At 41.0% G+C, this 22,443-nt stretch overlaps 1 protein-coding gene across 1 annotated transcript in view; it reads left to right on the forward strand.

Moving 5' to 3' along the window:
- The window catches only part of SLC25A13 (solute carrier family 25 member 13), a 707,445-nt gene that overhangs the window by 196,723 nt on the left and 488,279 nt on the right, over window positions 1-22,443 (forward strand). Inside the window, exon 5 of the mRNA XM_078663721.1 lies at window positions 4,528-4,667. Within this exon, the coding sequence (XP_078519847.1) occupies window positions 4,528-4,667 (140 nt within the window). The remainder of the gene's footprint in view (window positions 1-4,527; window positions 4,668-22,443) is intronic.

Consider the following 22,443-nt stretch of genomic DNA (forward strand, 5'->3'; position numbering starts at 1 on the left):
GAAAGAACTCCACCAGAATTTACCAAAAATAGAAACTGAAAACAGGAAATATTTCTTTGAGAATGCACACAACAATATTCCTGGTCGAACGCCATGATGCAAAAGAACGAACTTGAGAACTACATGCCAGCATACTAGGTTGTGGGCTATCAGTGCTAAAGCAGCCACAGAATATCAGATTCTGCTTCCAGCATGCCTGGAACAGGAGTTGCTTTCTTGAAAGGATAAGTTGGCATTTATCCCTCTCTTCTCTTCCCATCTAAAACTAGCATATCTTCTTTTGCCTCGATTTACACAAGGTATCGTTTGGTACCATTGTTTCACTTTCAAACTGTAACTGAATGCAATCTAGGACTAAATAGGAGAATCCATTTCCTTCCTAGACCTCTCACATGCTGAAGACCTCTCTAGAAAGTCATTTGTCAAGGTTTTTGTTTACCTTATATTGACTTCAGTGGAAGACTAGAACAAACGCTTTTATTTTAAGGTTACATTCCCAATTGCATGTATATGTGTGTGTATATATATATATATATATATATATATATATATATATATGTGTATATATGTATACGTGTGTGTGTGTATATATATATATATATATATATATATATATATATGTGTGTGTGTGTATATATTACAATTACTAAATTTGTTGCTAAACTCAAATGCAGAAGTACTTGAAAAGCTGCTTATGCTTTAACTACTTGTATTGATTGGGCAGAAAATTACTTCTCTTAGACTTTGACGTAGCCAATGGGTTGGACAATCAAAGGTGGTGATATTTATATAATTTTAGCTCTAATGATTACTACTTATCTCAGTATATGAGATCAATTATACGTTCTTACAGTTGTTGCAAGCATTGTAGCCAGCTGCTTGTTTCTCTCTCCTACATTACCTCTGTTCAGGGCGATCCTTCATTACGATGTAGCTGAACAACCATCTTCACTGTCTCAGTTTCCCTCTCTCCCAATGCCCACTCACTTTCTTTTCTAAATGAGTCTAACATGTCTGTTTGATTTCGTCCGGAAGATGCCCAGACTTCAGACTGTACAGAGAAACAAACACAATCACCCATTCATTGTCATTTTTTTCCAAGTAGAACACACCATTGCTTTGTGGTAAAGTAACTTGAAGCCCTAATCTGTTCTATTTTTGTTTCACAGGTGTTATTCTTTGTTTTCACATTGGAGACATGCAGAAGAAAATACAGATAATGTATTACCTTCTGTTTTGGATTCAATTATTGCATGGCGTAATGTGTGTCCGGACACTGACCTCCAGCAACTAATTAACCCTTAGCAAAGAGATGCTTTTTCAGAAGCTTCATAAAAACAAGTACTGGCAAAGCCAATCGGTCTCACCTATGCGAGGTCTATTAGCCTTGTCAATGTTTCTTCAGACATGTTGCCCGCCGATACCTGTAACGTGCTTTTATAGAACTGCACATTTGGCTTAAATTGGCATGCAGAGACCTAAAACTGATCGTTCTACCAAGGATATAGATGGAACACTCAACGCTAGTTCTCAAGAATTTACTGCACATGTTTACTTGTACTTTCAGTGTCAGGGTACTTTACATATTTAAACACGGAGTGCACACAATGGTACAGTTCATACTGTAGAAAACTACTATAAATCCACCTATTGCTGCCACTACTCGCGCAGCTTCTGCTTGCTCACCAGACGAGTGCTATCTGCCATACGAATCACACCGCAGTGTTTTCCAGTAGTCTGCGTTATGCTTTTTCGAACTTTTCCATGACAAACCCGAGACTGATTCAACTGAATGTGTATAATTTAGCAGATAGTCTGACAAATGGGAAGAAAAAACATGCATCACAACGGTGTGCAAACTGACATATACCGCTAAAGATGGACCCATTTTCTACGGAAACCTAACAACCGAAACCAAGCAGAAAAGTGGGCTGACTGGTCTGGCTTTTAACTCAACTCAAGAACAGAAATGGGGTAGGGGCGGCTGATGCTGCCTCCTGTGTCTTTTCGAACTTCCCCTGTCACAATTTTGCACAAACATTTTCAAAACTCTTCTGAACCATCAACGCAGTTACTTGAAGCACATAGAAACGAATAATGTGCATAGATGGCCAGATTTTTAGGACTTTAATGAGAAAGACGTTGAGATAGCAAAATAAAAATGTAAAAAGTGCAAAATGTGCCAGTCTGCTTGTTTTGGCACAGCCAGAGTTTCGCCTCTCAGGATCTGGAGGGGAGAGGGAAGGGTGGGTGCAAGCAGTAAGCGACCCAAGAGCAACCAACTGTGAGGAGGAACTGACGATGAGGGAAAGAAAATAAGTGCTACAGTGGAAGCAGCAGGAGTGGGAGGGGGGAAGAAATGGTATCTCAATAACATCGGGATCCGCGAACGGTGACTGATTAAGTTGAATCAGTCTGTGCTTGGTCCGTGTTCCGCAGCAAGCTTCAGGAGTGACGTTTCAGCTGGACTAGCCAATTAGGAATGCTGCAAGGAAGAGTGATGCAGAAGTGCACAAATGGTGAGCAATGGACGGGCTCCAAGCACTTTTTTTAAACAACAGTGTCTCGTAAGCCGGATACTAGCACATGCTCTCCCCTAATGATAGAGAGGGTCGAGCGGACACTATGTGCCATGAAGGTCAAGGTCTTCGCCTTAATGTAAATTTATGTTCTGCTACCTACACTTGCACTTCGGATTTTAGTAACTCTAAGCAGATGAGTAGAATCACAGTATTGTTAGTATGTGGAGGGCACTAACGAGAAAATAATACTAAAGTAGAGTATGCCTGGCTGGAGAGTGGCACATACAGAACAATTTAAAGTGGCGCTTTGAGAAATTGAAAGCCAATGGAGAGATTTAAGATGAGAGGAAATAGAAAGGTTTTTTTCAGCCCAGAAAGAGATGAGCACCAAAATAAAATACTGAATGAGCTGGAGGAGTTGTAATAAGTGTTTAGGAATTCCCTAGAATGGGAAATTGCAGTAGACCAGACGTGAAAGAATCAGGGTCTGGACTATACTATTATAGGCTTTGAAAGGAAGTACAGACAGAACGTTCCTCAGCACGTTAAACAGCAAGAAGAAGTCCTTTTACAGCCCTGTTCTTCAAATGTAAGTTGAAGATCAAAACTAAGTTCAAGATTACAAGAAGAAGAAATGGACAATAGGGGTGACACACGTTTCTATCTGGGCTCCTAAAGGCCTATAGCGCAGATACTAATCCTCCTCTCTTGGAAGAGTATAGCTGAAGAGAATTTGAGTCCATCCATTGTGCAAGAGAACACAGGCAGTCTCTGAACTGGCCTTAAATAGCATTTCGGGTTCTTTTGAGGCGAATAACTAATGTTGTGTCATCAACTTAAGCAAATAAGGTCAGGCCAATGGAACGGTTTAGTGCAGTCTCAGGGACAACAAAGAGATTAAACAAAGTGGTACTTACAGGGGGGAGACCTGGAGTACCCCATAGGTATTGGGTTTAAAGCGCCACACTGAATGGGGCAATAAAAACCAACAACTTGCAAGCCTTTTAAGGGCAGTGCCCACCCACCGCTCGAAGGCGGTTCCGATGGGCATCTGGAAGACCGTTCCAAAAGCCCTAGTTTTAACTATAATGCCGAATAATGATGACATCATTTCAATGCTGATAAATCATCATAAATAAAAACATGCCTACTTTTTGATTTGTTTGAGGCACAAATACTGCATGGGTCAGCACTAAAATTGTATAATGCAGGGTTGACTGCTGACCTGTGTCTTGAGTGGGATGTTGTGGTTAGAATTGGGCGGAAGGCAAAAAACTAAGTTAGGAAATCGAAATGCACCAGTTGGACATAAAGAAGCAAATAAGACTGGAATGTTGACTTCTCCCTCTTAAATGAAGACAGTCATTATGCTAATAAGAGCCCTGGCTCAACCTTCTAAGGAAAACTGTTAAGAAGAAAGACTTTGAGGTAATTGTGAGCAGTGAATGATTTGCCGGCGGCTAAATATGGAAATCATTTAAAAGCTGAATATTAAAAATAGTAATTGTTCATACTTGTCTTTCTATGTATTATGTTGTGACTGTGATCTACATAACCTACCAGTCACAAGACTGGGGAACATGCATGTCAAATACAAAAATATCCTGATACAGAAATGACATGTTTGGTGGAAACAATGAGCACATCACACAAATGCATAGAATGCAGTCCATGAGAATAGATCCCTCTAAAATCAATTTAAAACCTTACGATAGTAGTCATAATTTCCAATCTGTCTTTTGAAACAAAAATCTTCTTTTGTGCCATACTCCTAATTCTATCATGTTTTTAAAGCTAGTGTCATATCTTCTGCCAGAATCCACTCCCATATGGATCTGTCAACATCCCTTAGTAAAACTGGTTAAGTCCTCTGCTTCTCACTAGCCACATTCTACATATGTTTTTCCACATTCATCAAGTGTTCTGCACTAGAGTAGAGTGAGAGCGTAGAGTGAGACCCTCTTTTTATTTAATGTTGGTAAAACCTGCTCTTTTTGTCTTTCAGAGGATGTTAAACAGGTTTTTGGTCAGACCACAATCCATCAACACATACCGTTCAACTGGGATTCTGAATTTGTACAGCTGCACTTTGGAAAAGACAGAAAACGTTTTTTGCCCTATGCGGAGTTTACTCAGTTCCTGTTGGTAAGTCTGGTAACAAGTACAACATAATCTGTGTATGACTCTAAGCATGTATTCAAGTGTTTTCCCAAAATTATTACAGCGCTATTAAAAATGTTCCTTTAGGTTCACTTGCTGTGAAAATAAATTGAAAGCCTTATGTACTAAGAGTCCTCTTGCAAAAATTGGCCGCAAATTGCGCTCCAACGTTTTGCGAGTAGGCTCCGATTATGCAAACCCACCTCATGTGCTGTCAGGTTGGTTTGCTAATTCATAATTTGCGTGTGATGTCTGAACAGCTTGCTCATTAGGCCAGTTGCAATTTGTGACACCTCCCCCCACCCCCCCCCCCTCCCCTCCCCCTCGCGATTGGCTACAGATATAGGGATGAGTGACTGCATGGGACAGCTAAACTCTAACTCTGTTTTATTTTCGCCAACAAGTAACCTTTTTTGTTTTTTTATAATACCCGGAGTTCCCTAATGAAACCGGGGTGCTGCTTAAAAACAATAATTTTCCTATATCAGAAAGAGCTGGCAGTGGGTCCCCTGGATAACTGCCTACTCCAAACCGAGGCTGCAGACTTGATTACTAAAAGGGAAGGGTTGCCAAGGAGACCTCTTCCCGTTTGCAAATCAGTTACCGCCTCCTTAAAGGAGTTCCCAACTGGTCAGTGGTTTGTGACAGAAATTTTGGTGGCAAACCACTGACACAAGACCCATTTAGGCAGTTATGCCCCTTCCAAATTGTGATTGGATGGGGGTTTGGGATTTAGTATATTACTAAAAGTAATTTTGCATTTCCAAATCCTTTGGTATTTGCGAATCACAGGATTTAAGATTGCACAATCCTTCAGTACATCTGACGACCCAACTTGTTGTGCAGTATTAGTTGCTCTTTGCATTACTTTGAAAGGATATACCTTAGATTGACTTGTGATGGTCTTCTATACTGTAAAGGTTTTCAGCAGTGTGACAAACAATTTGCCCTGAAAGTACATGCAGTGTAGCATAAATAGGTTCCCCAACCAAATTACTTTAGTTTAAATATTCTTCCATAATATGTAAGAGTTGTGTACTGTTAAATTGATGTTAATGTTTGTTCGTTTCTAGGATAAACATGTGGTTTATCGTTTTGGGTGCCACTCCCCATTTAAGTCTGGCTTGACAGCAGAGTGGTCTGCACACATATTGTTACCAATTATATATATATATATATATATATATATATATATATATATATATATATATATATATATATATTTTTTTTTTTTTTTTTTTACGAAGCCACAAGGCGAAACGCATCTGTCGGGGGTGAGGGGTCTTCAAATAAACATCACTGAAAGGATACTTGAGAGCTCTCCGTCTTTCAGCTGAATATAGCTGTTCGTGTTGGTGTGTAGATATAGATATATATATATATATCTATATATAGATATATATATATATATAGATATATATATATATAGATAGATATATAAAAATCAGTCTTTGGCTCCGCCTAGAGGAGTATTACACCCTCACATTATTGGCTGTTTTGGTTTTCATTCAACCTCATATGAAGTGCTTGCATTAAATACACAAGAAACTATTTCTGAAAAACACACTCAAAATGCCTTAAGTTCTTGGTCCATACCTGCATTGTATACAGAAAGCAATCTATATTTTTTTCTCACATCAGTACATGTTTTTCTATTTATTTTGACAGGATGAATGAATACACATTTGTATAGCGCTTAATGTAGCACCTTAGTCGACTAAGCACAGATCAAGGAAAAAGAAAGGCTTTGAGCTGTTTCCTGAAATTAAAATAATTTGATTACCGGCAAATATGATCGGGAATCTGGTCCCAGAACTTGGCTGCATTGTATGAGAACCGCCGACCTCCCGTTCGTGCATGCTTAATCATGGGCACTATGAGTAAACATTTATGGTTGATCTCAACGTCCTGTTGGGGCGGTATAATTGCACCATAGATTGAATCAATGGGGAGCCTTTCCCAGAAATGGCTTTATGAACAATACACATTGCCTTAAAACTAATTCTATCCTGGATGGGAAGCCAGTTCAAACTGGTAAGGGCTGGTTTGGCTGAGCTGCGTTTGGGAATGTTCATTAGAAGGCGGGCAGCACAGTTCGGAACAATTTGAAGTTTGTTGGTAGTGCCCTGGGGCACTCCCAGATAGACTGCATTTGCATAATCCAGCCGAGAGAGTATCAGCGCCTGAACTAACACTCGTCTAGCAGCAAAAGGAAGGAGAGGGAGAATCTTCCTTATGAACCTAAGAAATCCTTAGCAACTGGCTGCGACTTTACAAGCTAGTTCTTTCAAATCCAGTTTGCTGTCAAGCCAGACTCCCAAACTCTTAATCTGTTTTTTGGGGGCAGGTGGAGGGCCCAGACAGCTGGGCCAAAGAGCATCAATACGTGCGGGGGCAGAGTGACCAAGGAGCATAAGTTCTGTCTTCGCTCCATTCAATTTTAGGAATGACTTGTCCATCCACTACGAGATCTTCCCAAGGCATAATGTGAGGCAGGCTCAGATTTGTACTGTTGGCTGAGGGATACCACCAATTGGGTGTCGTCAGCATAGGGAATGATCTGGATTCCCCTAGGATGCACCAATTTGGCAAGAGAACTCATGTAGATGTTGAACATGGTAGGAATTAATGTGAACGGCACTGCCACCATCACCAATTCTACCGCTGTTACCACCACAAGCACATCCATTATCACTACCACCGCCACCTCCATTACCACCGGCATCATTATTGCCACCAGATCTTCTTTCATTACCAGCACTAACATTATCATCACCTCCATTACCACCGCCACTCTATTTCTGTATGCCTGTGTTTGTATGCTTTACCTCATGAAAGGCCGCTATATTGGCTTTTCAAATGCTTGTTTTTTCTCGAAGTGCTGCAGATCCTTAGCAGTGACAAATAATGAGACAAAGGAGTAATATTGGAGAAATGCAGTTCAGGTTTCCTATGATCAAATTGAATGCAGACCTATACAAAGGAAGGCAAACAACACCTTGCATGACTCTGAAATAATGACACATCATAAAACTTTGCACAGTACACTCATGCAATAGTAAACTATGCTTGGCACTACTGATTGTGCAGTTTACTGACGAGGTCTAAAATATTCAGCATGCAGGGTGATTTGCCAGTGGTTCAAGTTAAGGATGTAATCCCTGATCGCTCCATGTGCTGATTGAGTCTTAATGTTCTAGGTGCACAAGTTTAATTCGCTTTTATAGAAGTCCCTGTGTTTTTCTACTGATCATAGAGGGCAATTGATGCTACAGTATTGATCATTTAAAGTGAACATTTATTAAACACGGAAGGATTTTCCCATGTGGGAAAAACTATGGCCCTATCAAAGCATAGTTAGCTTAACTCTTTCAGTATCTTGTTGCTAACACCCATGGGTTAAATTCTTTTCTTCATTGTATTACATTGTTCAAACATCTTTTCTTTCGTAGTATCCTCTGGTGAACGGTATGTGCTCATTTCCTTTGATTGTGGATTAATACTATAGGACTATAGTCAAAGAAAACCATATCTTTTTGTTTTTGTTTTTGTACATTAAGTAATCTGTTGTTGTGTAACTAACCATCCTCTTGCTGAATAAGCGATCTCACAGAATGTGTATTTTTAGTTTATGCATAACATTTTACTTCTGCCTTATTCACCTAATAGCTTGTTCGTGAAGAAGGTAGACATATGAAGGTGTCCAGTAAGTTTGCTTAGTTCATGGATCTCAGACGGTATGGCTTGTAAGTAGGTTGGGGATGTTCAAGTATACAGAGTAACCAAATGTTCAATCTTCATTGGAGATACTTGTGATGGAGAACTAGGATTATAACGAAGTAACCTGTCCTTTACATCATGGGATCTTCATTGATAGCCTAGAATAAATAAAATAGTACACACACTGAATGGAGCAGTAAACTGATTACTATAAAACCGCAGTACAAAGAGAATGGGAATGATAAATAAATGGCCACAGATATTGGTTAAAGAGAGTCTGTAGGAATGCTTATCCTACATGGGTGTTGGCCTTGGACTCTGAATTAAGACAATAATGTTGTGGGAAAGCATTTATATTTCTATGGGTGGCTGTATAGCAACTGTCTACATCAGAATGTATCTCAGGGGGCTGTAATAGTTTCTTTCTTGAAGTATGAGTTTTGATCCACCACGAAGAGGATTTTTACCTTTCTGGTATCATAATGCAATACCAGTGATTATCTTGCTAGAGGTGAACTGTTTGGCAATGGCTAAACATTTGCAAATACGCTCATGGTCCGTTTCCTAAGATCTTTGTTTTTTATCTAAATAGAATCGTAGGAGTATCCTAGTATTAAGCATGTGTAGCTGTCTCTTGGTTGGGGGATAAAGGGATTTTGAAGAAAGGTGGGAGATAGTATTTTATAATCAGTAAGCAAAGATGCAACTATTTAAGGTAAAAAGGCAAGATGTTAGCTTGTGTTTTGTTCGTATATAAAACTCTGTAAGGTCCTGGAAAACAAAAACCTGCGTCTCAAACTCCAACATGCTGCAGTGGTAGTGCTCAAGAAAGCAGCCTTACAATAATGTTGTGAGGAGACATAATGTCTTGGTTCAAACAGTGGAACCATAAGTTTTGAAATAACTATATTATACTCTCAAGGTGGAGAGTTTCCCTTATTGCAAGAAGTGACAGCCTTCTAATACTTTCTTAGAAATTCTTAACTCAAGATATTCTGGAGAAAATACGTGTTTTGAAAGACTCTTTTGAAAACGGTTATTTCTGCAAGATGTATCTTGGGAATTTCAGATGTGATTTTGTCAGATCAAGTAAAGCGGATGTGGCGAACTACTGCTTCTTCACGCTCATTGGTAATTACGTTTTTCATTCTTTTCTTGGTAGCCAAAGCCACCAAAATTAGCCAGCTCTTCCTTTAGGCTTTTGATACATGAACATGAATTCACTATATTTCAGTGCCATATTTTGAGTAATGGTGAGTTCTGAAATTTACATAAGTAAGAAAATGCAGAGAAGTGATATGAAGTGCTAACATTACTTCTATTTGTACATTGTAGAATTCAATGTAAAAAAAAAGCCCTAGATTTTTTTACGATTTCTACAACACAGTCGTAACCAGTAATTGGAACAATTGTAAAAAAAAAACATTGTTGGTAAAATGGTGAAATTCCTTACAGAACATTCACAGATTGAAAAAGATTGCAGCGCAGTCGATCTTTCAAAGATTAAATTAATCTGGAAACCACTGGAATGTATTTAATTTGGAAGAATAATGTAGTCTGTATATGTCTAGCAATTTCACAAGGAGTTGAAATATTTGCATTTGTATTCAAAGATGTTATGCAAGAGTTATATTAAGACTAACATTGTTAAGTATGCACCTATATGGGCAGTTGAGATTGCCCTTTAAATATATTACTATCACACTAGATATTTCAATAGAGGTGAATAGCAAGATCTCTCAGTACCATACCTACTGCGACCATAGAGACTTGGGGAGATTTCTGGATGAAAGAGATGAAGCCGACATGGACATCTCGCAGCCAAAACCCACCCCAAAACATTGACTCGTCCAGGTTTGCCTAATCTAGTCTGATTTGACCTTATCTGGTCATCTGCATTGGCAAAGGTTAATGGTCTAACCATGTAAAAAAATTACCAATGTAAAGATGTTATGATGATTCAATAATGTAATGATAACCTGATGTACCAAAGTATTTGGGGTTTAGGGGCTCTACGTTGGCCCTGTTAAAAGTTCCGTTAAATTATTTAGCTATTAGTGAAGTTAACCGATCACCCCTAAGCAAAAGCACACCTGACGTTCCAACACAATGGGAGGACCCAGGGAATACCAAGCTGTTACCAATCCGTGTTCTCGCTGTGCTTACTTGATTGACTCACAGGCACCAGTTGAGCAGTTATATGGCTAAGATCGGATAATACCCAACCTCACTGATACCATCCGACACCTAACGTAACTCACAAACACCACAGGACACTTCCTGATACTGGTATTACTGCCAATAACCAATACTTAACAAATATGGCCATACCCATGGAAGAGTACTCTTTATACACTGCCTATTCCGAGCTACAACTTCCCCTGATCATCGCGTTCTCTTATTACAAGTTGGTGGAGGGGGTTCTGGTAGGACGAAAGGGAACTGATTGGGCGTTTTAGAGTTATTTTTAGTTGTTTATAGTTGTTTATATGCTTTCTATGCCTTAGTCTGATGAATATTTTGCTGCGATAAATGTATTGCTATGTAAACCTTCTGGCGCTCTTACCAGGGCTGACTAAAACAGCAATGCAGCTATGCAAACAAAGGTTAAAAGACCACTACTTTCTCTCCAACAGCAGCCATGGCCCTCCCAGGTCTTATCATCCATTGAGATGTGCCCCAAAAAAGATTCCATTATAGTCGCATCCTAGATAATGACTCTACACCATGATGCATAACTCCTCATCACTAAAAGTGATCTCAGTAAACATCAAGGGCCTAAACCACTTTGTCAAGAGAAGGAAAATCTTAGATCACACTTGTACACTACATGGTGATCTTGTTCTATTACAGGAATGCAAACTTAATCAAGACATAGCCCTTTCTGTTAGATACAGTGGCTCTGCTGAGGCTGCTTGCTCCCTTACTCTAAGGGGGGGGGGGGGTATGGGGTAGTAACTTTAATTTCTCACACCACTAAAATTAATATACTCTCATCCAAATCAGATTCTGAAGGGAGGTGTCCTGTCTCTAAAATGTCCAAAAATTGAGTAAATATTTTTGTGGCCAACGTTTATGCACTGAATGTGGATGACCAGAAATTCTGGACCACACTCGCATAAAACCTTCTGCCCATTCCTAGCGGATCACTCCTCCTCTTAGCTGGGGATTTCATCCCACCACTAGATTCCACAGTCGGCAGGGACTCCACATGCAGGTACCACCTCCCTAAATCGCACAAACTCCTAAAATGAATCGGTGAAAATGTAATCGAAAGGACACATACAGACTACAATGGTCTGCAGAAAACAACTACAATCTCCCCCACCTGTCTCAACATACTCCTGAATCGATTATATCATGGTCTCAGGTGACCATTCTTACAAAATTGATCAAACGACAATTAAATCAAGACTAGGCTCCGACCATTTATGCATAACTCTGTCATTGTTAGGATTTAAAACTAGAAACACAAACTCCCTGTGAAGACTATTACTAAGCAATCCCCTTCTTCAACTACACACTCAATTTGCTGACTCTGGCACAATCCCTGGTACCTCCGCGGAAGCCATTATCGTGGTTCTACCCAAAGCAGGAAAAGACCCAGGACTGACTAATAACTACAGGCCAATATCCTTTATCGACATTGATTGTAAAATGTATGATAAAATGCTAGCCGTCAGAATCCAGCAATACATGCTTAAATTAATTCCCCCTTCCCAAATGTTTGATTTTTAATTGGCTCTCCAGGTACACTACCAGACTACTTTGCCACGTAATTGACTAGGCCAGACAACACCAAGAGTTGCCATTTAGTTAAACGCAGAAAAAGCGTTTGACAAAGTAGACTGGAGATAACTTAAAGCAGTGTTACATAACTTCAAACCTGCCACCTCCTTCATGCGAATTGTTATGGCTCTATACTCTAAACCCAGTGCCAGAGTTTGAGCGGCGGTTACCTCTCAGAGGCCATTTTACAGAAACAAGGTACCCGACAAGGCTGCCGACTTTCCCTTTCTCTTTTTCTTCTGTCCCTTGAGCCCCTACTTTATAATATTAGGAAAAATTAAGCCAAACAATATTTAGATTTGATGCGCTAACAGTGAAAACAGCAGCATATGCAGACGATATTTTGATGGTCACAGATGAGGCAGACCAGTCGATCCCACACCTAATGATTCTCTTCGCTGAATTTTCTAAAAACTTAGCATACACTCTTAACAGAGATACATCTAAGTTTATCCTACTGAACAATATAGGTTCCAGAGAATTGTTGGGGGACACAGGACTATTCTGGCAACCACACCACATTAAATACCTTGGCCTGGGATTCTTCTATAATGTCATTGACTCACTCAAGCATAATGCATTGTTAACCCTCAAGAAAATTACAGACAAGTTGGAAGGCTGGTCGCCGAAATACCTAACCTGGTGGGGAAAGATAGAGACAGTGAAGATGATGATTGCGCCCATTATAAATTACCTAATCAGCATGCTACCACTCACAGTCTCTGACGATCTTTTAAGCAAAACAGATGGTCTCATTATGAAATTCCTGTGGCAAGGGAGAAAAACAGACTTGCCCAAAACCCTTGAAGGAGTAAACCTGCCTAACTTGAAAAATAAAAAATGCTAAACAGCCTTCCTCTTCAAGCATGGTATCCAGTGGTCAATCCAGACAGAGGACTATATCCCTCTATGGCTAGAAATAGAAACTGCTATTATTGCCCTTGGGATCCTTATCTCATTGATTTCAATCAGCCCAGTGAACCTGCTGCACTCAAAATGTATCATAAATAATACAAAAGATGTCGTATTACAAATTGACTCTCTTCTAGACAACAAAATACGCACCTCTAACTTAGCTTCTATATGGAACAACTACAAGATTAAACTGGAAGGTCAACCATTCGATGGGCGGACTGGGCATCTTGAAGAATCATCACTATTAATCAATTGGACTCAAGCAAACGTCCTATAACCTTTGCCAATTTACAACAAACATATTCCTTAAAAAATATGGATTTCTGTAACTTCCTGACATTTTAAGACCTGTATTCGTAAACAAATCTTTTTGTATAAAGTCCCCTCGCTGCCTCTTTTGCTTGCATCCTAACCACATCAGGACACAAAGTCTCCAAAATATATCAATACTAAAGGCCATCGTTTAAAAAAAAATTAAAAAAAAAAATTTCTAGAGTTTTATATAGAGCGAACTAGACCCGAGAATATCAGGTATCAGAGCGCTCTACATGAGCACCAGTTTCGTTACAGATGGACACTTTCATTTTTGTTAGGCATGGTGAGATTAAGTAATTTGCCCAGAATCACAGGATGTTGAACGTCCTTGCCTAAACTCGAACTCAGTTCCCCCAGCTTCAAGGTCGACTGCTTTAGCCTTAATGCTACATCCTCTCCCATCTCCTTCTAAGCTCTTGAAAGGTAGACATCATGATAATTGGGTGAGAGGAGGCCTGTCAGCCGAAAGTAACATGACCTGCTCTAAAATTGTACACTCTCCTTTCTTACACAAGGTAACCCTAGTACTGGCCAAAACTAAATTCATGTTAATTCATGGAACGTTCTGGACCCCATCCCGGCTGCAAACACAGAAACTTCGAGAAACACCCACTTGTTGGAATTGCAACCAAGGCGATGGTGATCTTGCGCATATGATTTTTTTTATTGCCCATCCTTGTCAAAATTGTGTAAGGATGTTCTCGAGTACATCAGAGCACTCTTTTGATCCAACCCAAAAAGGAATTCCTGTTCTTACTAATGGGTCCCCTTGAGCCACACTTATTTTTTTCAACTTTGTTTTTCATTTTACAATAACAAAAACAAATTGACAATGATACAGCATATAGAAGCATATCGTTCATGTAATTGGCAATACTTGTACAGGTGGTAGCATCAGAGGTCAAAAGACACAGGGGTACATATTCATTCGTAAGTATAACAGTGATGTATAAGCATGGGACACACCAATGGCCCACAGGCTGCATAGTGCTGGGATCAAGCCACTCTTCCCCCCCCCCCCCCCCCCCATCATGATTAGGGTAGTCGTCCATATCCGACCCACTTTCCCCGCTTTCAAGCGTATCTTGAGTGGAGGGCTCTCCCTCCGTCAACCCAGAGGTGCACATTTCGTGCCAGATCATCAGATCCGCTTGCAGCTTCTCGTGCCTACGGGTACGTTTCATAACTGCTTCTTCGGCTAGAGACCACTCTCGTACATCCTGAGCCAGATCGGCACTCCCTTGATCCACAGTTGAAAAAAGAAGAGGATAGATATGAATTAGATCTTTTACTCACACTGGCATGTCAACTTAGCCTTAGTTACTGGAAAAATCCAGCTGCTCTCAAATCGGCAGTTTGGAAGAACCGGATTTCCTTTATCAAGGTAGTCGACAATATTTCACTACGAAATTACCCCTGGAAATCAAAAGAAAGATCGAATTGGTCCAGCTAGACATTTTTATGGCAAACATGAAGCCCCTGTGAATAACCTCCACCTTTAGTTTAGAATAGCTTGGGAAGCATATAATAGTGGTTCTAGTGGTATAAATCGTACACACAACATTAGTTGATCCAGATCCCTACACTCTATTCCAGCCTGTTCAATTTCCTGCTCTTGATTATTACTTAATTTTAGCTTGTATTCTTTGTATTATGAGTACTTTTTTTATTCTAATAATTTTGTATTCATTGAACTTCTAAAGTGAATGCGATCCCACCTCATGCTGTCCGAGCACCTGACATTCTGCATTTACTGTATATGACAGCTATGTTACAAATCCCACACTTTAAAAGAACTCATGACTACCATGACTTCTGCATACGTATGTTAGGCTTTTTGCTTCCTTTTTATTGCTTCTGCCCAAAAGCTTAATGGAGGTTTTTAAAATAGCATCTCTCTCTGTGTGGTGATGTCCCATGCTGTTAAGTGGCAGAAAATGGCATGCGTGTAAAATACCTGTGTGGTAACTGCTGCATTTTAAAAGTAACATGTGGTAACGCTCGCGTTGTAAAGACTGTGCATCATTCGTGCAACAAGTATCCCAAACGGTAAGATTACGAATTAAGAACTTTAAATGTCCAAACAAATTTAATGGAGAGACAAAAATGTAATATGCAAAGTGCTACAAGAATTGCATGTAGGGATCAAATATTATAACAAAAATTGGGGACAGTGGCCGCATTGCTTTTATATTTGGCATGGCCAGGGGTTAGTAAACTCTTGGCAGCCTCACCAGGTGCAAGACTTCAGAAAATAAGCAGTTAAAAAAGAATCCTCAAGTTCTGCTTTCTTGCGGCAGTACTATCCAACTTTGCAGCTAAAGTCCTGGTATAGTTGCTACATTGACGAAGTGTCTTCAAATCTTTGAGTTGTGTTCAAAATCCAAACTCTATACTGTCGAGTTGCAGAAGGCGTCATGCACCTTTTGTTTCAATTCCACCGCCAGTTGTCAATTTCCAACTGGTTTTCTAGGTTTTCTGCTGCTGCTTCTTCTGTCCAGAGGACCCTCTGCACCCTTCCGCCATGTGAAATGATTTTCTGGCAGGACAAGCAGGATACTTGGCCGTTTGTAACCAGTCCACTGGTTTTCTTCCGGGCAGATGAACATATTTTTTCTGCTACAGGACCTTCTGCACTCACCTCACATTGTGGGCAGACATTCATCTGGGCAGCAATAAGGTATACTCGTCCCCCCTTCTCTTTGAAGGGAGCAAACAAGGTCTTTTAAAGTGTGACACCAGTCAGCTATTGTTGATAAACCCATGAGTAGTAGCACTAACATTCCAAAGCCCTCCTCCCATATTTCATTTTGTTGTTGTGCAGTTCGTTTCTCCAGGGAATACTTTAATATGTTCCCCTGAGAAAGCCTTTCCAAACATCAAGAAATTAGTATAGTAGACTGTGCACGTGTCTGAAACACTTTTCTCTGTCGAGAACAGCTCAATACATCTCTCCTCCTATCTGCTTGAAGCCAGAAGTAGTCTTTGGCAGAAGTGTTCTACTCCTGCCTGGCTAGGTAAGGTCGAAAACGGACCCTAGATAACCAAGCCCCCAACATATCCAGGTGGGCTCCAGAGTCGAGTTGGGATTCTTCTGTGAGAAAATTTATTTAATTCAGGGATGGAATTCATAGCATCCGTAGGTCCGGTGCAGGTCATTGCTGACCTGCACCGTCTACAACTTCCATGCAAGTGAATAGCTGACGACACTGAGCTTACAGGTGATATAAAAATCAAAATTAGTAATATTCACTCTCATTGGCAAACATCATCATCTTAAGCATTTTGGGGGCCCAGGTTTTGGGGGACTCTGTTGGGAGAACTTTGACTTTTATTACCCTTTTTATATCTAATTGAAGCCTTTTATTGCCTAATATTATTGAATTGCAAGTTAAAGGTTACAACAGAGACATGATTTTGGAAAAGGGGGGTGGTGATGGACAGAGTTTCTGAATGATGCAGAATACTCTTACCAAGTCAAGAGATCATGGTTTTAATCCATCACCGTTTTTTAGCTCAATGCACCATCCCAGCTCAGAACCTGGCTATATGCAAATTAGTCTGTTCCTGTCCCAGTGCATGATGGGAACAGGGCAAACCAAACTACCAAGCCAATTCTTATACTGGGAAGGAAACAAGCTTCCGGGGACCGGTTTCTGGCATCACAGCCTTCTTCGGCCCGGCTTGCTTGAATCCTGATGGTGCAATGAGCAAGGGACTCACGTCTGAGCATACCCTCCCACACATAGTGTGGATAAAACCGATTTTGGAAAAGGGGGGTGGTGATGGACAGAGTTTCTGAATGATGCAGAATACTCTTACCAAGTCAAGAGATCATGGTTTTAATCCATCACCGTTTTTTAGCTCAATGCACCATCCCAGCTCAGAACCTGGCTATATGCAAATTAGTCTGTTCCTGTCCCAGTGCATGATGGGAACAGGGCAAACCAAACTACCAAGCCAATTCTTATACTGGGAAGGAAACAAGCTTCCGGGGACCGGTTTCTGGCATCACAGCCTTCTTCGGCCCGGCTTGCTTGAATCCTGATGGTGCAATGAGCAAGGGACTCACGTCTGAGCATACCCTCCCACACATAGTGTGGATAAAACCGATTTTGGAAAAGGGGGGTGGTGATGGACAGAGTTTCTGAATGATGCAGAATACTCTTACCAAGTCAAGAGATCATGGTTTTAATCCATCACCGTTTTTTAGCTCAATGCACCATCCCAGCTCAGAACCTGGCTATATGCAAATTAGTCTGTTCCTGTCCCAGTGCATGATGGGAACAGGGCAAACCAAACTACCAAGCCAATTCTTATACTGGGAAGGAAACAAGCTTCCGGGGACCGGTTTCTGGCATCACAGCCTTCTTCGGCCCGGCTTGCTTGAATCCTGATGGTGCAATGAGCAAGGGACTCACGTCTGAGCATACCCTCCCACACATAGTGTGGATAAAACCGATTTTGGAAAAGGGGGGTGGTGATGGACAGAGTTTCTGAATGATGCAGAATACTCTTACCAAGTCAAGAGATCATGGTTTTAATCCATCACCGTTTTTTAGCTCAATGCACCATCCCAGCTCAGAACCTGGCTATATGCAAATTAGTCTGTTCCTGTCCCAGTGCATGATGGGAACAGGGCAAACCAAACTACCAAGCCAATTCTTATACTGGGAAGGAAACAAGCTTCCGGGGACCGGTTTCTGGCATCACAGCCTTCTTCGGCCCGGCTTGCTTGAATCCTGATGGTGCAATGAGCAAGGGACTCACGTCTGAGCATACCCTCCCACACATAGTGTGGATAAAACCGATTTTGGAAAAGGGGGGTGGTGATGGACAGAGTTTCTGAATGATGCAGAATACTCTTACCAAGTCAAGAGATCATGGTTTTAATCCATCACCGTTTTTTAGCTCAATGCACCATCCCAGCTCAGAACCTGGCTATATGCAAATTAGTCTGTTCCTGTCCCAGTGCATGATGGGAACAGGGCAAACCAAACTACCAAGCCAATTCTTATACTGGGAAGGAAACAAGCTTCCGGGGACCGGTTTCTGGCATCACAGCCTTCTTCGGCCCGGCTTGCTTGAATCCTGATGGTGCAATGAGCAAGGGACTCACGTCTGAGCATACCCTCCCACACATAGTGTGGATAAAACCGATTTTGGAAAAGGGGGGTGGTGATGGACAGAGTTTCTGAATGATGCAGAATACTCTTACCAAGTCAAGAGATCATGGTTTTAATCCATCACCGTTTTTTAGCTCAATGCACCATCCCAGCTCAGAACCTGCTACAACAGAGACATGTACACAAGTGAGCTAGAGAGAAAGTTAATTTTCCCAGAGGGAGCCATAGACGGTGGAGCCCTGGGCATTTATCCACTTTTTCTGTGCCTTAAAGCGTCACTGATTGGTAAAACCACATGACCTGCCAGGGCAGTCTGAGTTGGGCTAGACACAGGTTCTACCCACTTACCACAAAACGTCCTGGGCTTCTTATCCATCCGAGCCCTCATTCGGGGATCTATGACCATTGCTATGAAACAGCAGTTATGTGGCTGGACAGTCCCAGGAAGGGCTTTCAGAAACCAGGAGCTGTGTGATGTTTTCCGTGAATGATGTCCAGGTAACATTATACTATAGAGGCCTGGTACCCTCTGGAAGTGGAAAGCCGGGCAGTGTCATCGAGTATTATTAAGCACTTTGATTGTTCTCACAAAGCTGTGGAAGTCATGATGCATGCCACTAAGCACCCTTTGCCAGGCCAGCTACGGATATCTGCATCCTACGGCTAAGGTTGGAGGCGTTAGTGCATCCCGTTGAATGGGGAGAGGAGTTGGCCTAACGGCTAGGGCGGTCGACTTCAAATCTGGGGAACTGGGTTCGAGTCACGGCATCGACGCCGAACATCCTGTGATTCTGGGCAAATCCCTTAATCTCCCGGTGCCTAACAAAAAAAATGAATGTGTATCGCAACCGGTGCTATGTAAAGCGCTCTGATACCCGATACCTTCGGGTCAAGTTTGCACTATATGAAACTCTGTAAAATTAAATAAATAAAAAATAAGAGCTCCGTCGAATGCTCGCCCCTTCACTCTTTGCCATTTTCCTTGCAGATTAGCCCTCAGCCTTAGAGGTTGATAGAAGTGCCAGCCCGATTGTATGCAGGCGACCTAGTAATTTTAGATCAGACCGAGTTAGAACTTCAAGCAAAGCTAAATGCATTCAGAGAGCACTGTCTGTCAAAGCATTTACCTGTAAATTTGGATAAAACTAAAATGTTATGCTTTGGTAAAAGAGACCCCAGGTGTAGCTAGTTTTTAGGCCCATTAATATTAGAAATTTTGGGTGAATACAAATACCTTGGGTTCTGGTTTGATAGTACTCTAATGTGGCACACGAATTTAGAAGCCCAGAAAGCATTGGTATGTGGGTTGAAAAAAATTTGAACGGGACTATGGGGGGATGTCCCATAGACCGTTGTTAAAGGCCTATAGTTCAATGATACTCCCCCAAGAATTGTACGGAGCGTAAGTTCTTTACCGAAGTGGTATAAATGGCTGGGATTTAGAGGAAGGGAAATGTTTTAAATCCCTACTGTCGTTACCAGGCTTAGCAATGATTCAGGCCATCAGAATTGAGCTAGGAATGATATCTTAGAGTATACAGGCTCAAATGGCATTGTTAAGGTTCTCGTCGGCATCCCTGAGCAGTACAAAAGGTCTCTCAGTGGTGTAGAAATGAGTTTCAGCTCTGTAGTTGAAAATGGGCAAGGGAGACTAGAAAGAAACTGTACACGATTTGCGAGAACCTGAATGTGAGAATTTGGCTACACTCACTCCAGATAGAAATTACTAAGAGTACACTCCGATCCCAAGGGCAGGAACTGTCTAGGAGGGTTGATGTGGAGTACCTGAGCAAGAAAAAATCGGTACAATTTATGAGGGCTACCTGGCTGAATGAAGCTTGGTACCTATACTTGGACACGTTACCTAATTTGGCTCAGATGCGAATTTTTAAGTTAAGAATTGGCATTAACCCTTGGTTGACGCATGAGAAAATAAAAGCAGTAAGGATGCAGCCCGATGGCAATTGTATACGCATGCTAGGAACAAAAATGTGACATTCCGCACATATTAGTAGATTGTGTAACAGTTTTAGCCCAGCAGGAATTATTCTTGCGTCCCATTTTTTTTAAATATGGTGCTGTATCATGGGCCTATGCTGTAGACCTACTCACTGATATGCAATTGGAAGATAAATTAAGGCTGTAAGAAGTTTTGTATGGAAAAATTTATTTGAGAACATAGGTGCTAATTGTACTGGGTCTATTGCGATTTTAAAGGATGATCTCTATTAATTTGCACGTATTTATTAAAATTACGTTTTTTAATAAACTTCTAACCTTTTATCTTAGTCTTAGCAGGGTGTGCTGATAATATTAACATTATGAAACTAGGCTACTATGTCATTCGTATGGATATTTGTGTTGTCCTTTATACATTCTTCATAGGTTACCTATCTTAATGGAATTATTGATAGAATTATAATTTTAGGCTATTTATAAAAGTTTTTATGCTTTTTGAAGACCAATGGTCTAAATAAACGTTGCTCTTGACTTGACTTGAATGCACAATACATTTATTGTGAAGGCTAGTGTGAATAAAATCAACCTTTTGGTTTTCACTTAAACGTGAATAAGGAACAAGGTTTAAATGCAGTTATAAACTATACTGTGCATGGAGGACGGGCCCAAATTAGAATTTTTCATTACCTGGCTAATGTTCATACAGCTAATTTTTTTTTAATCTGTCCTCGCAGGAGTCAGTGAGGACACCCCTGAAGAACGTGATGTCCCCCTGGAACTGCTGTTTTTTAAAATGTTAATTTGTTGGCATTCACTAGAGGCTAGCTTCCCTAAGAGGTTTGTTAAGACTTGCAAACGTCACTGTTCTGTTTACGAAACGACGTTAAAAGACTTTATCGGGTGAATTCCTTCTGATGGGACATCATTGGAAGGATGCTTTAAACAAATGCCTCAAATTACAATTCTAAAAGCGCTTTGAGTCTTGTTCCACCAGTGTATGATCGAGTATGGCCGCAGCCATTCTGTTCTACCGACAGTTTTTGGGAAATGTAGAGTTAGCGTGCTATCACTGTGGTTGTGGTACACTCCATTATCACAGGTTACTTACTACCACTAGAAAGTGTGTGCCCAGAGCTATGTTGCTTTCAGCGCTGCTCTCTCTCTTTTAGTCTCTTCACCCTTTCTCTCTCTGTCTTCCTTGTCGCCTCTCGCTTATGCCATACAATGTCCATCCTCTATGTGGCCAGGCCATGCTTTCACCTCTCTACCTGCACAGGTGCGCCTTCCTGCTCCAGAACTGCTTGGACACTTCCGTTCTTCCCCTTCCGTCTGGATGAACTAACACAACTACTTAATGTACATGATTGAGCAATCAAAAACGTGCCCTCCTCGAAAATACCATAGTAATTACTCTAATTTACATTGTTTGTTCTGAGCAAGATAAAACCTTATGATTTGATATTTATTCTGTGTAACATGGCTACTGACGGATGGCCCTCAGAGAGGCGGGGGTTGACTGCTCTTTGAGGAGGTCTACAGTACCCTTTCAGTAAATAAACTTTGTCATTCATTTGCTTGCTTCTTATTTGTTTTCTTTTCTAACTCTATTTGCCTTTGTTCCTCCTTTGTAACATAGCCTCTTTAAGATCCTTTTAATTGGCTGACTTGAATCCTTCCACTTTCAGGCAACTTATTTTTTCTTTCAGCACTTCGTGAGAGTGCACCTGTTTTCTGGCCCTCTAACACACTCCTCCCGACCCCTTCTTCTTGTTGCTCCCTTAGTCCTCTTCTATAAGCTTGTACACGTTCTTCCCCACCTAGCCTAGCTTTTATTTTTTAAAGCCACCCGTCTGGGCCCTGCCTCAACTATCTCCTGTACTTCCTCTCCCACTCTGTGGCTTAACCCTCCCACCCCTCCTCTATGCCCTCGACCCACA

This window comes from Lissotriton helveticus, chromosome 10 (genome assembly GCF_964261635.1).
Source record: "Lissotriton helveticus chromosome 10, aLisHel1.1, whole genome shotgun sequence".
NCBI lineage: Eukaryota > Metazoa > Chordata > Amphibia > Caudata > Salamandridae > Lissotriton > Lissotriton helveticus.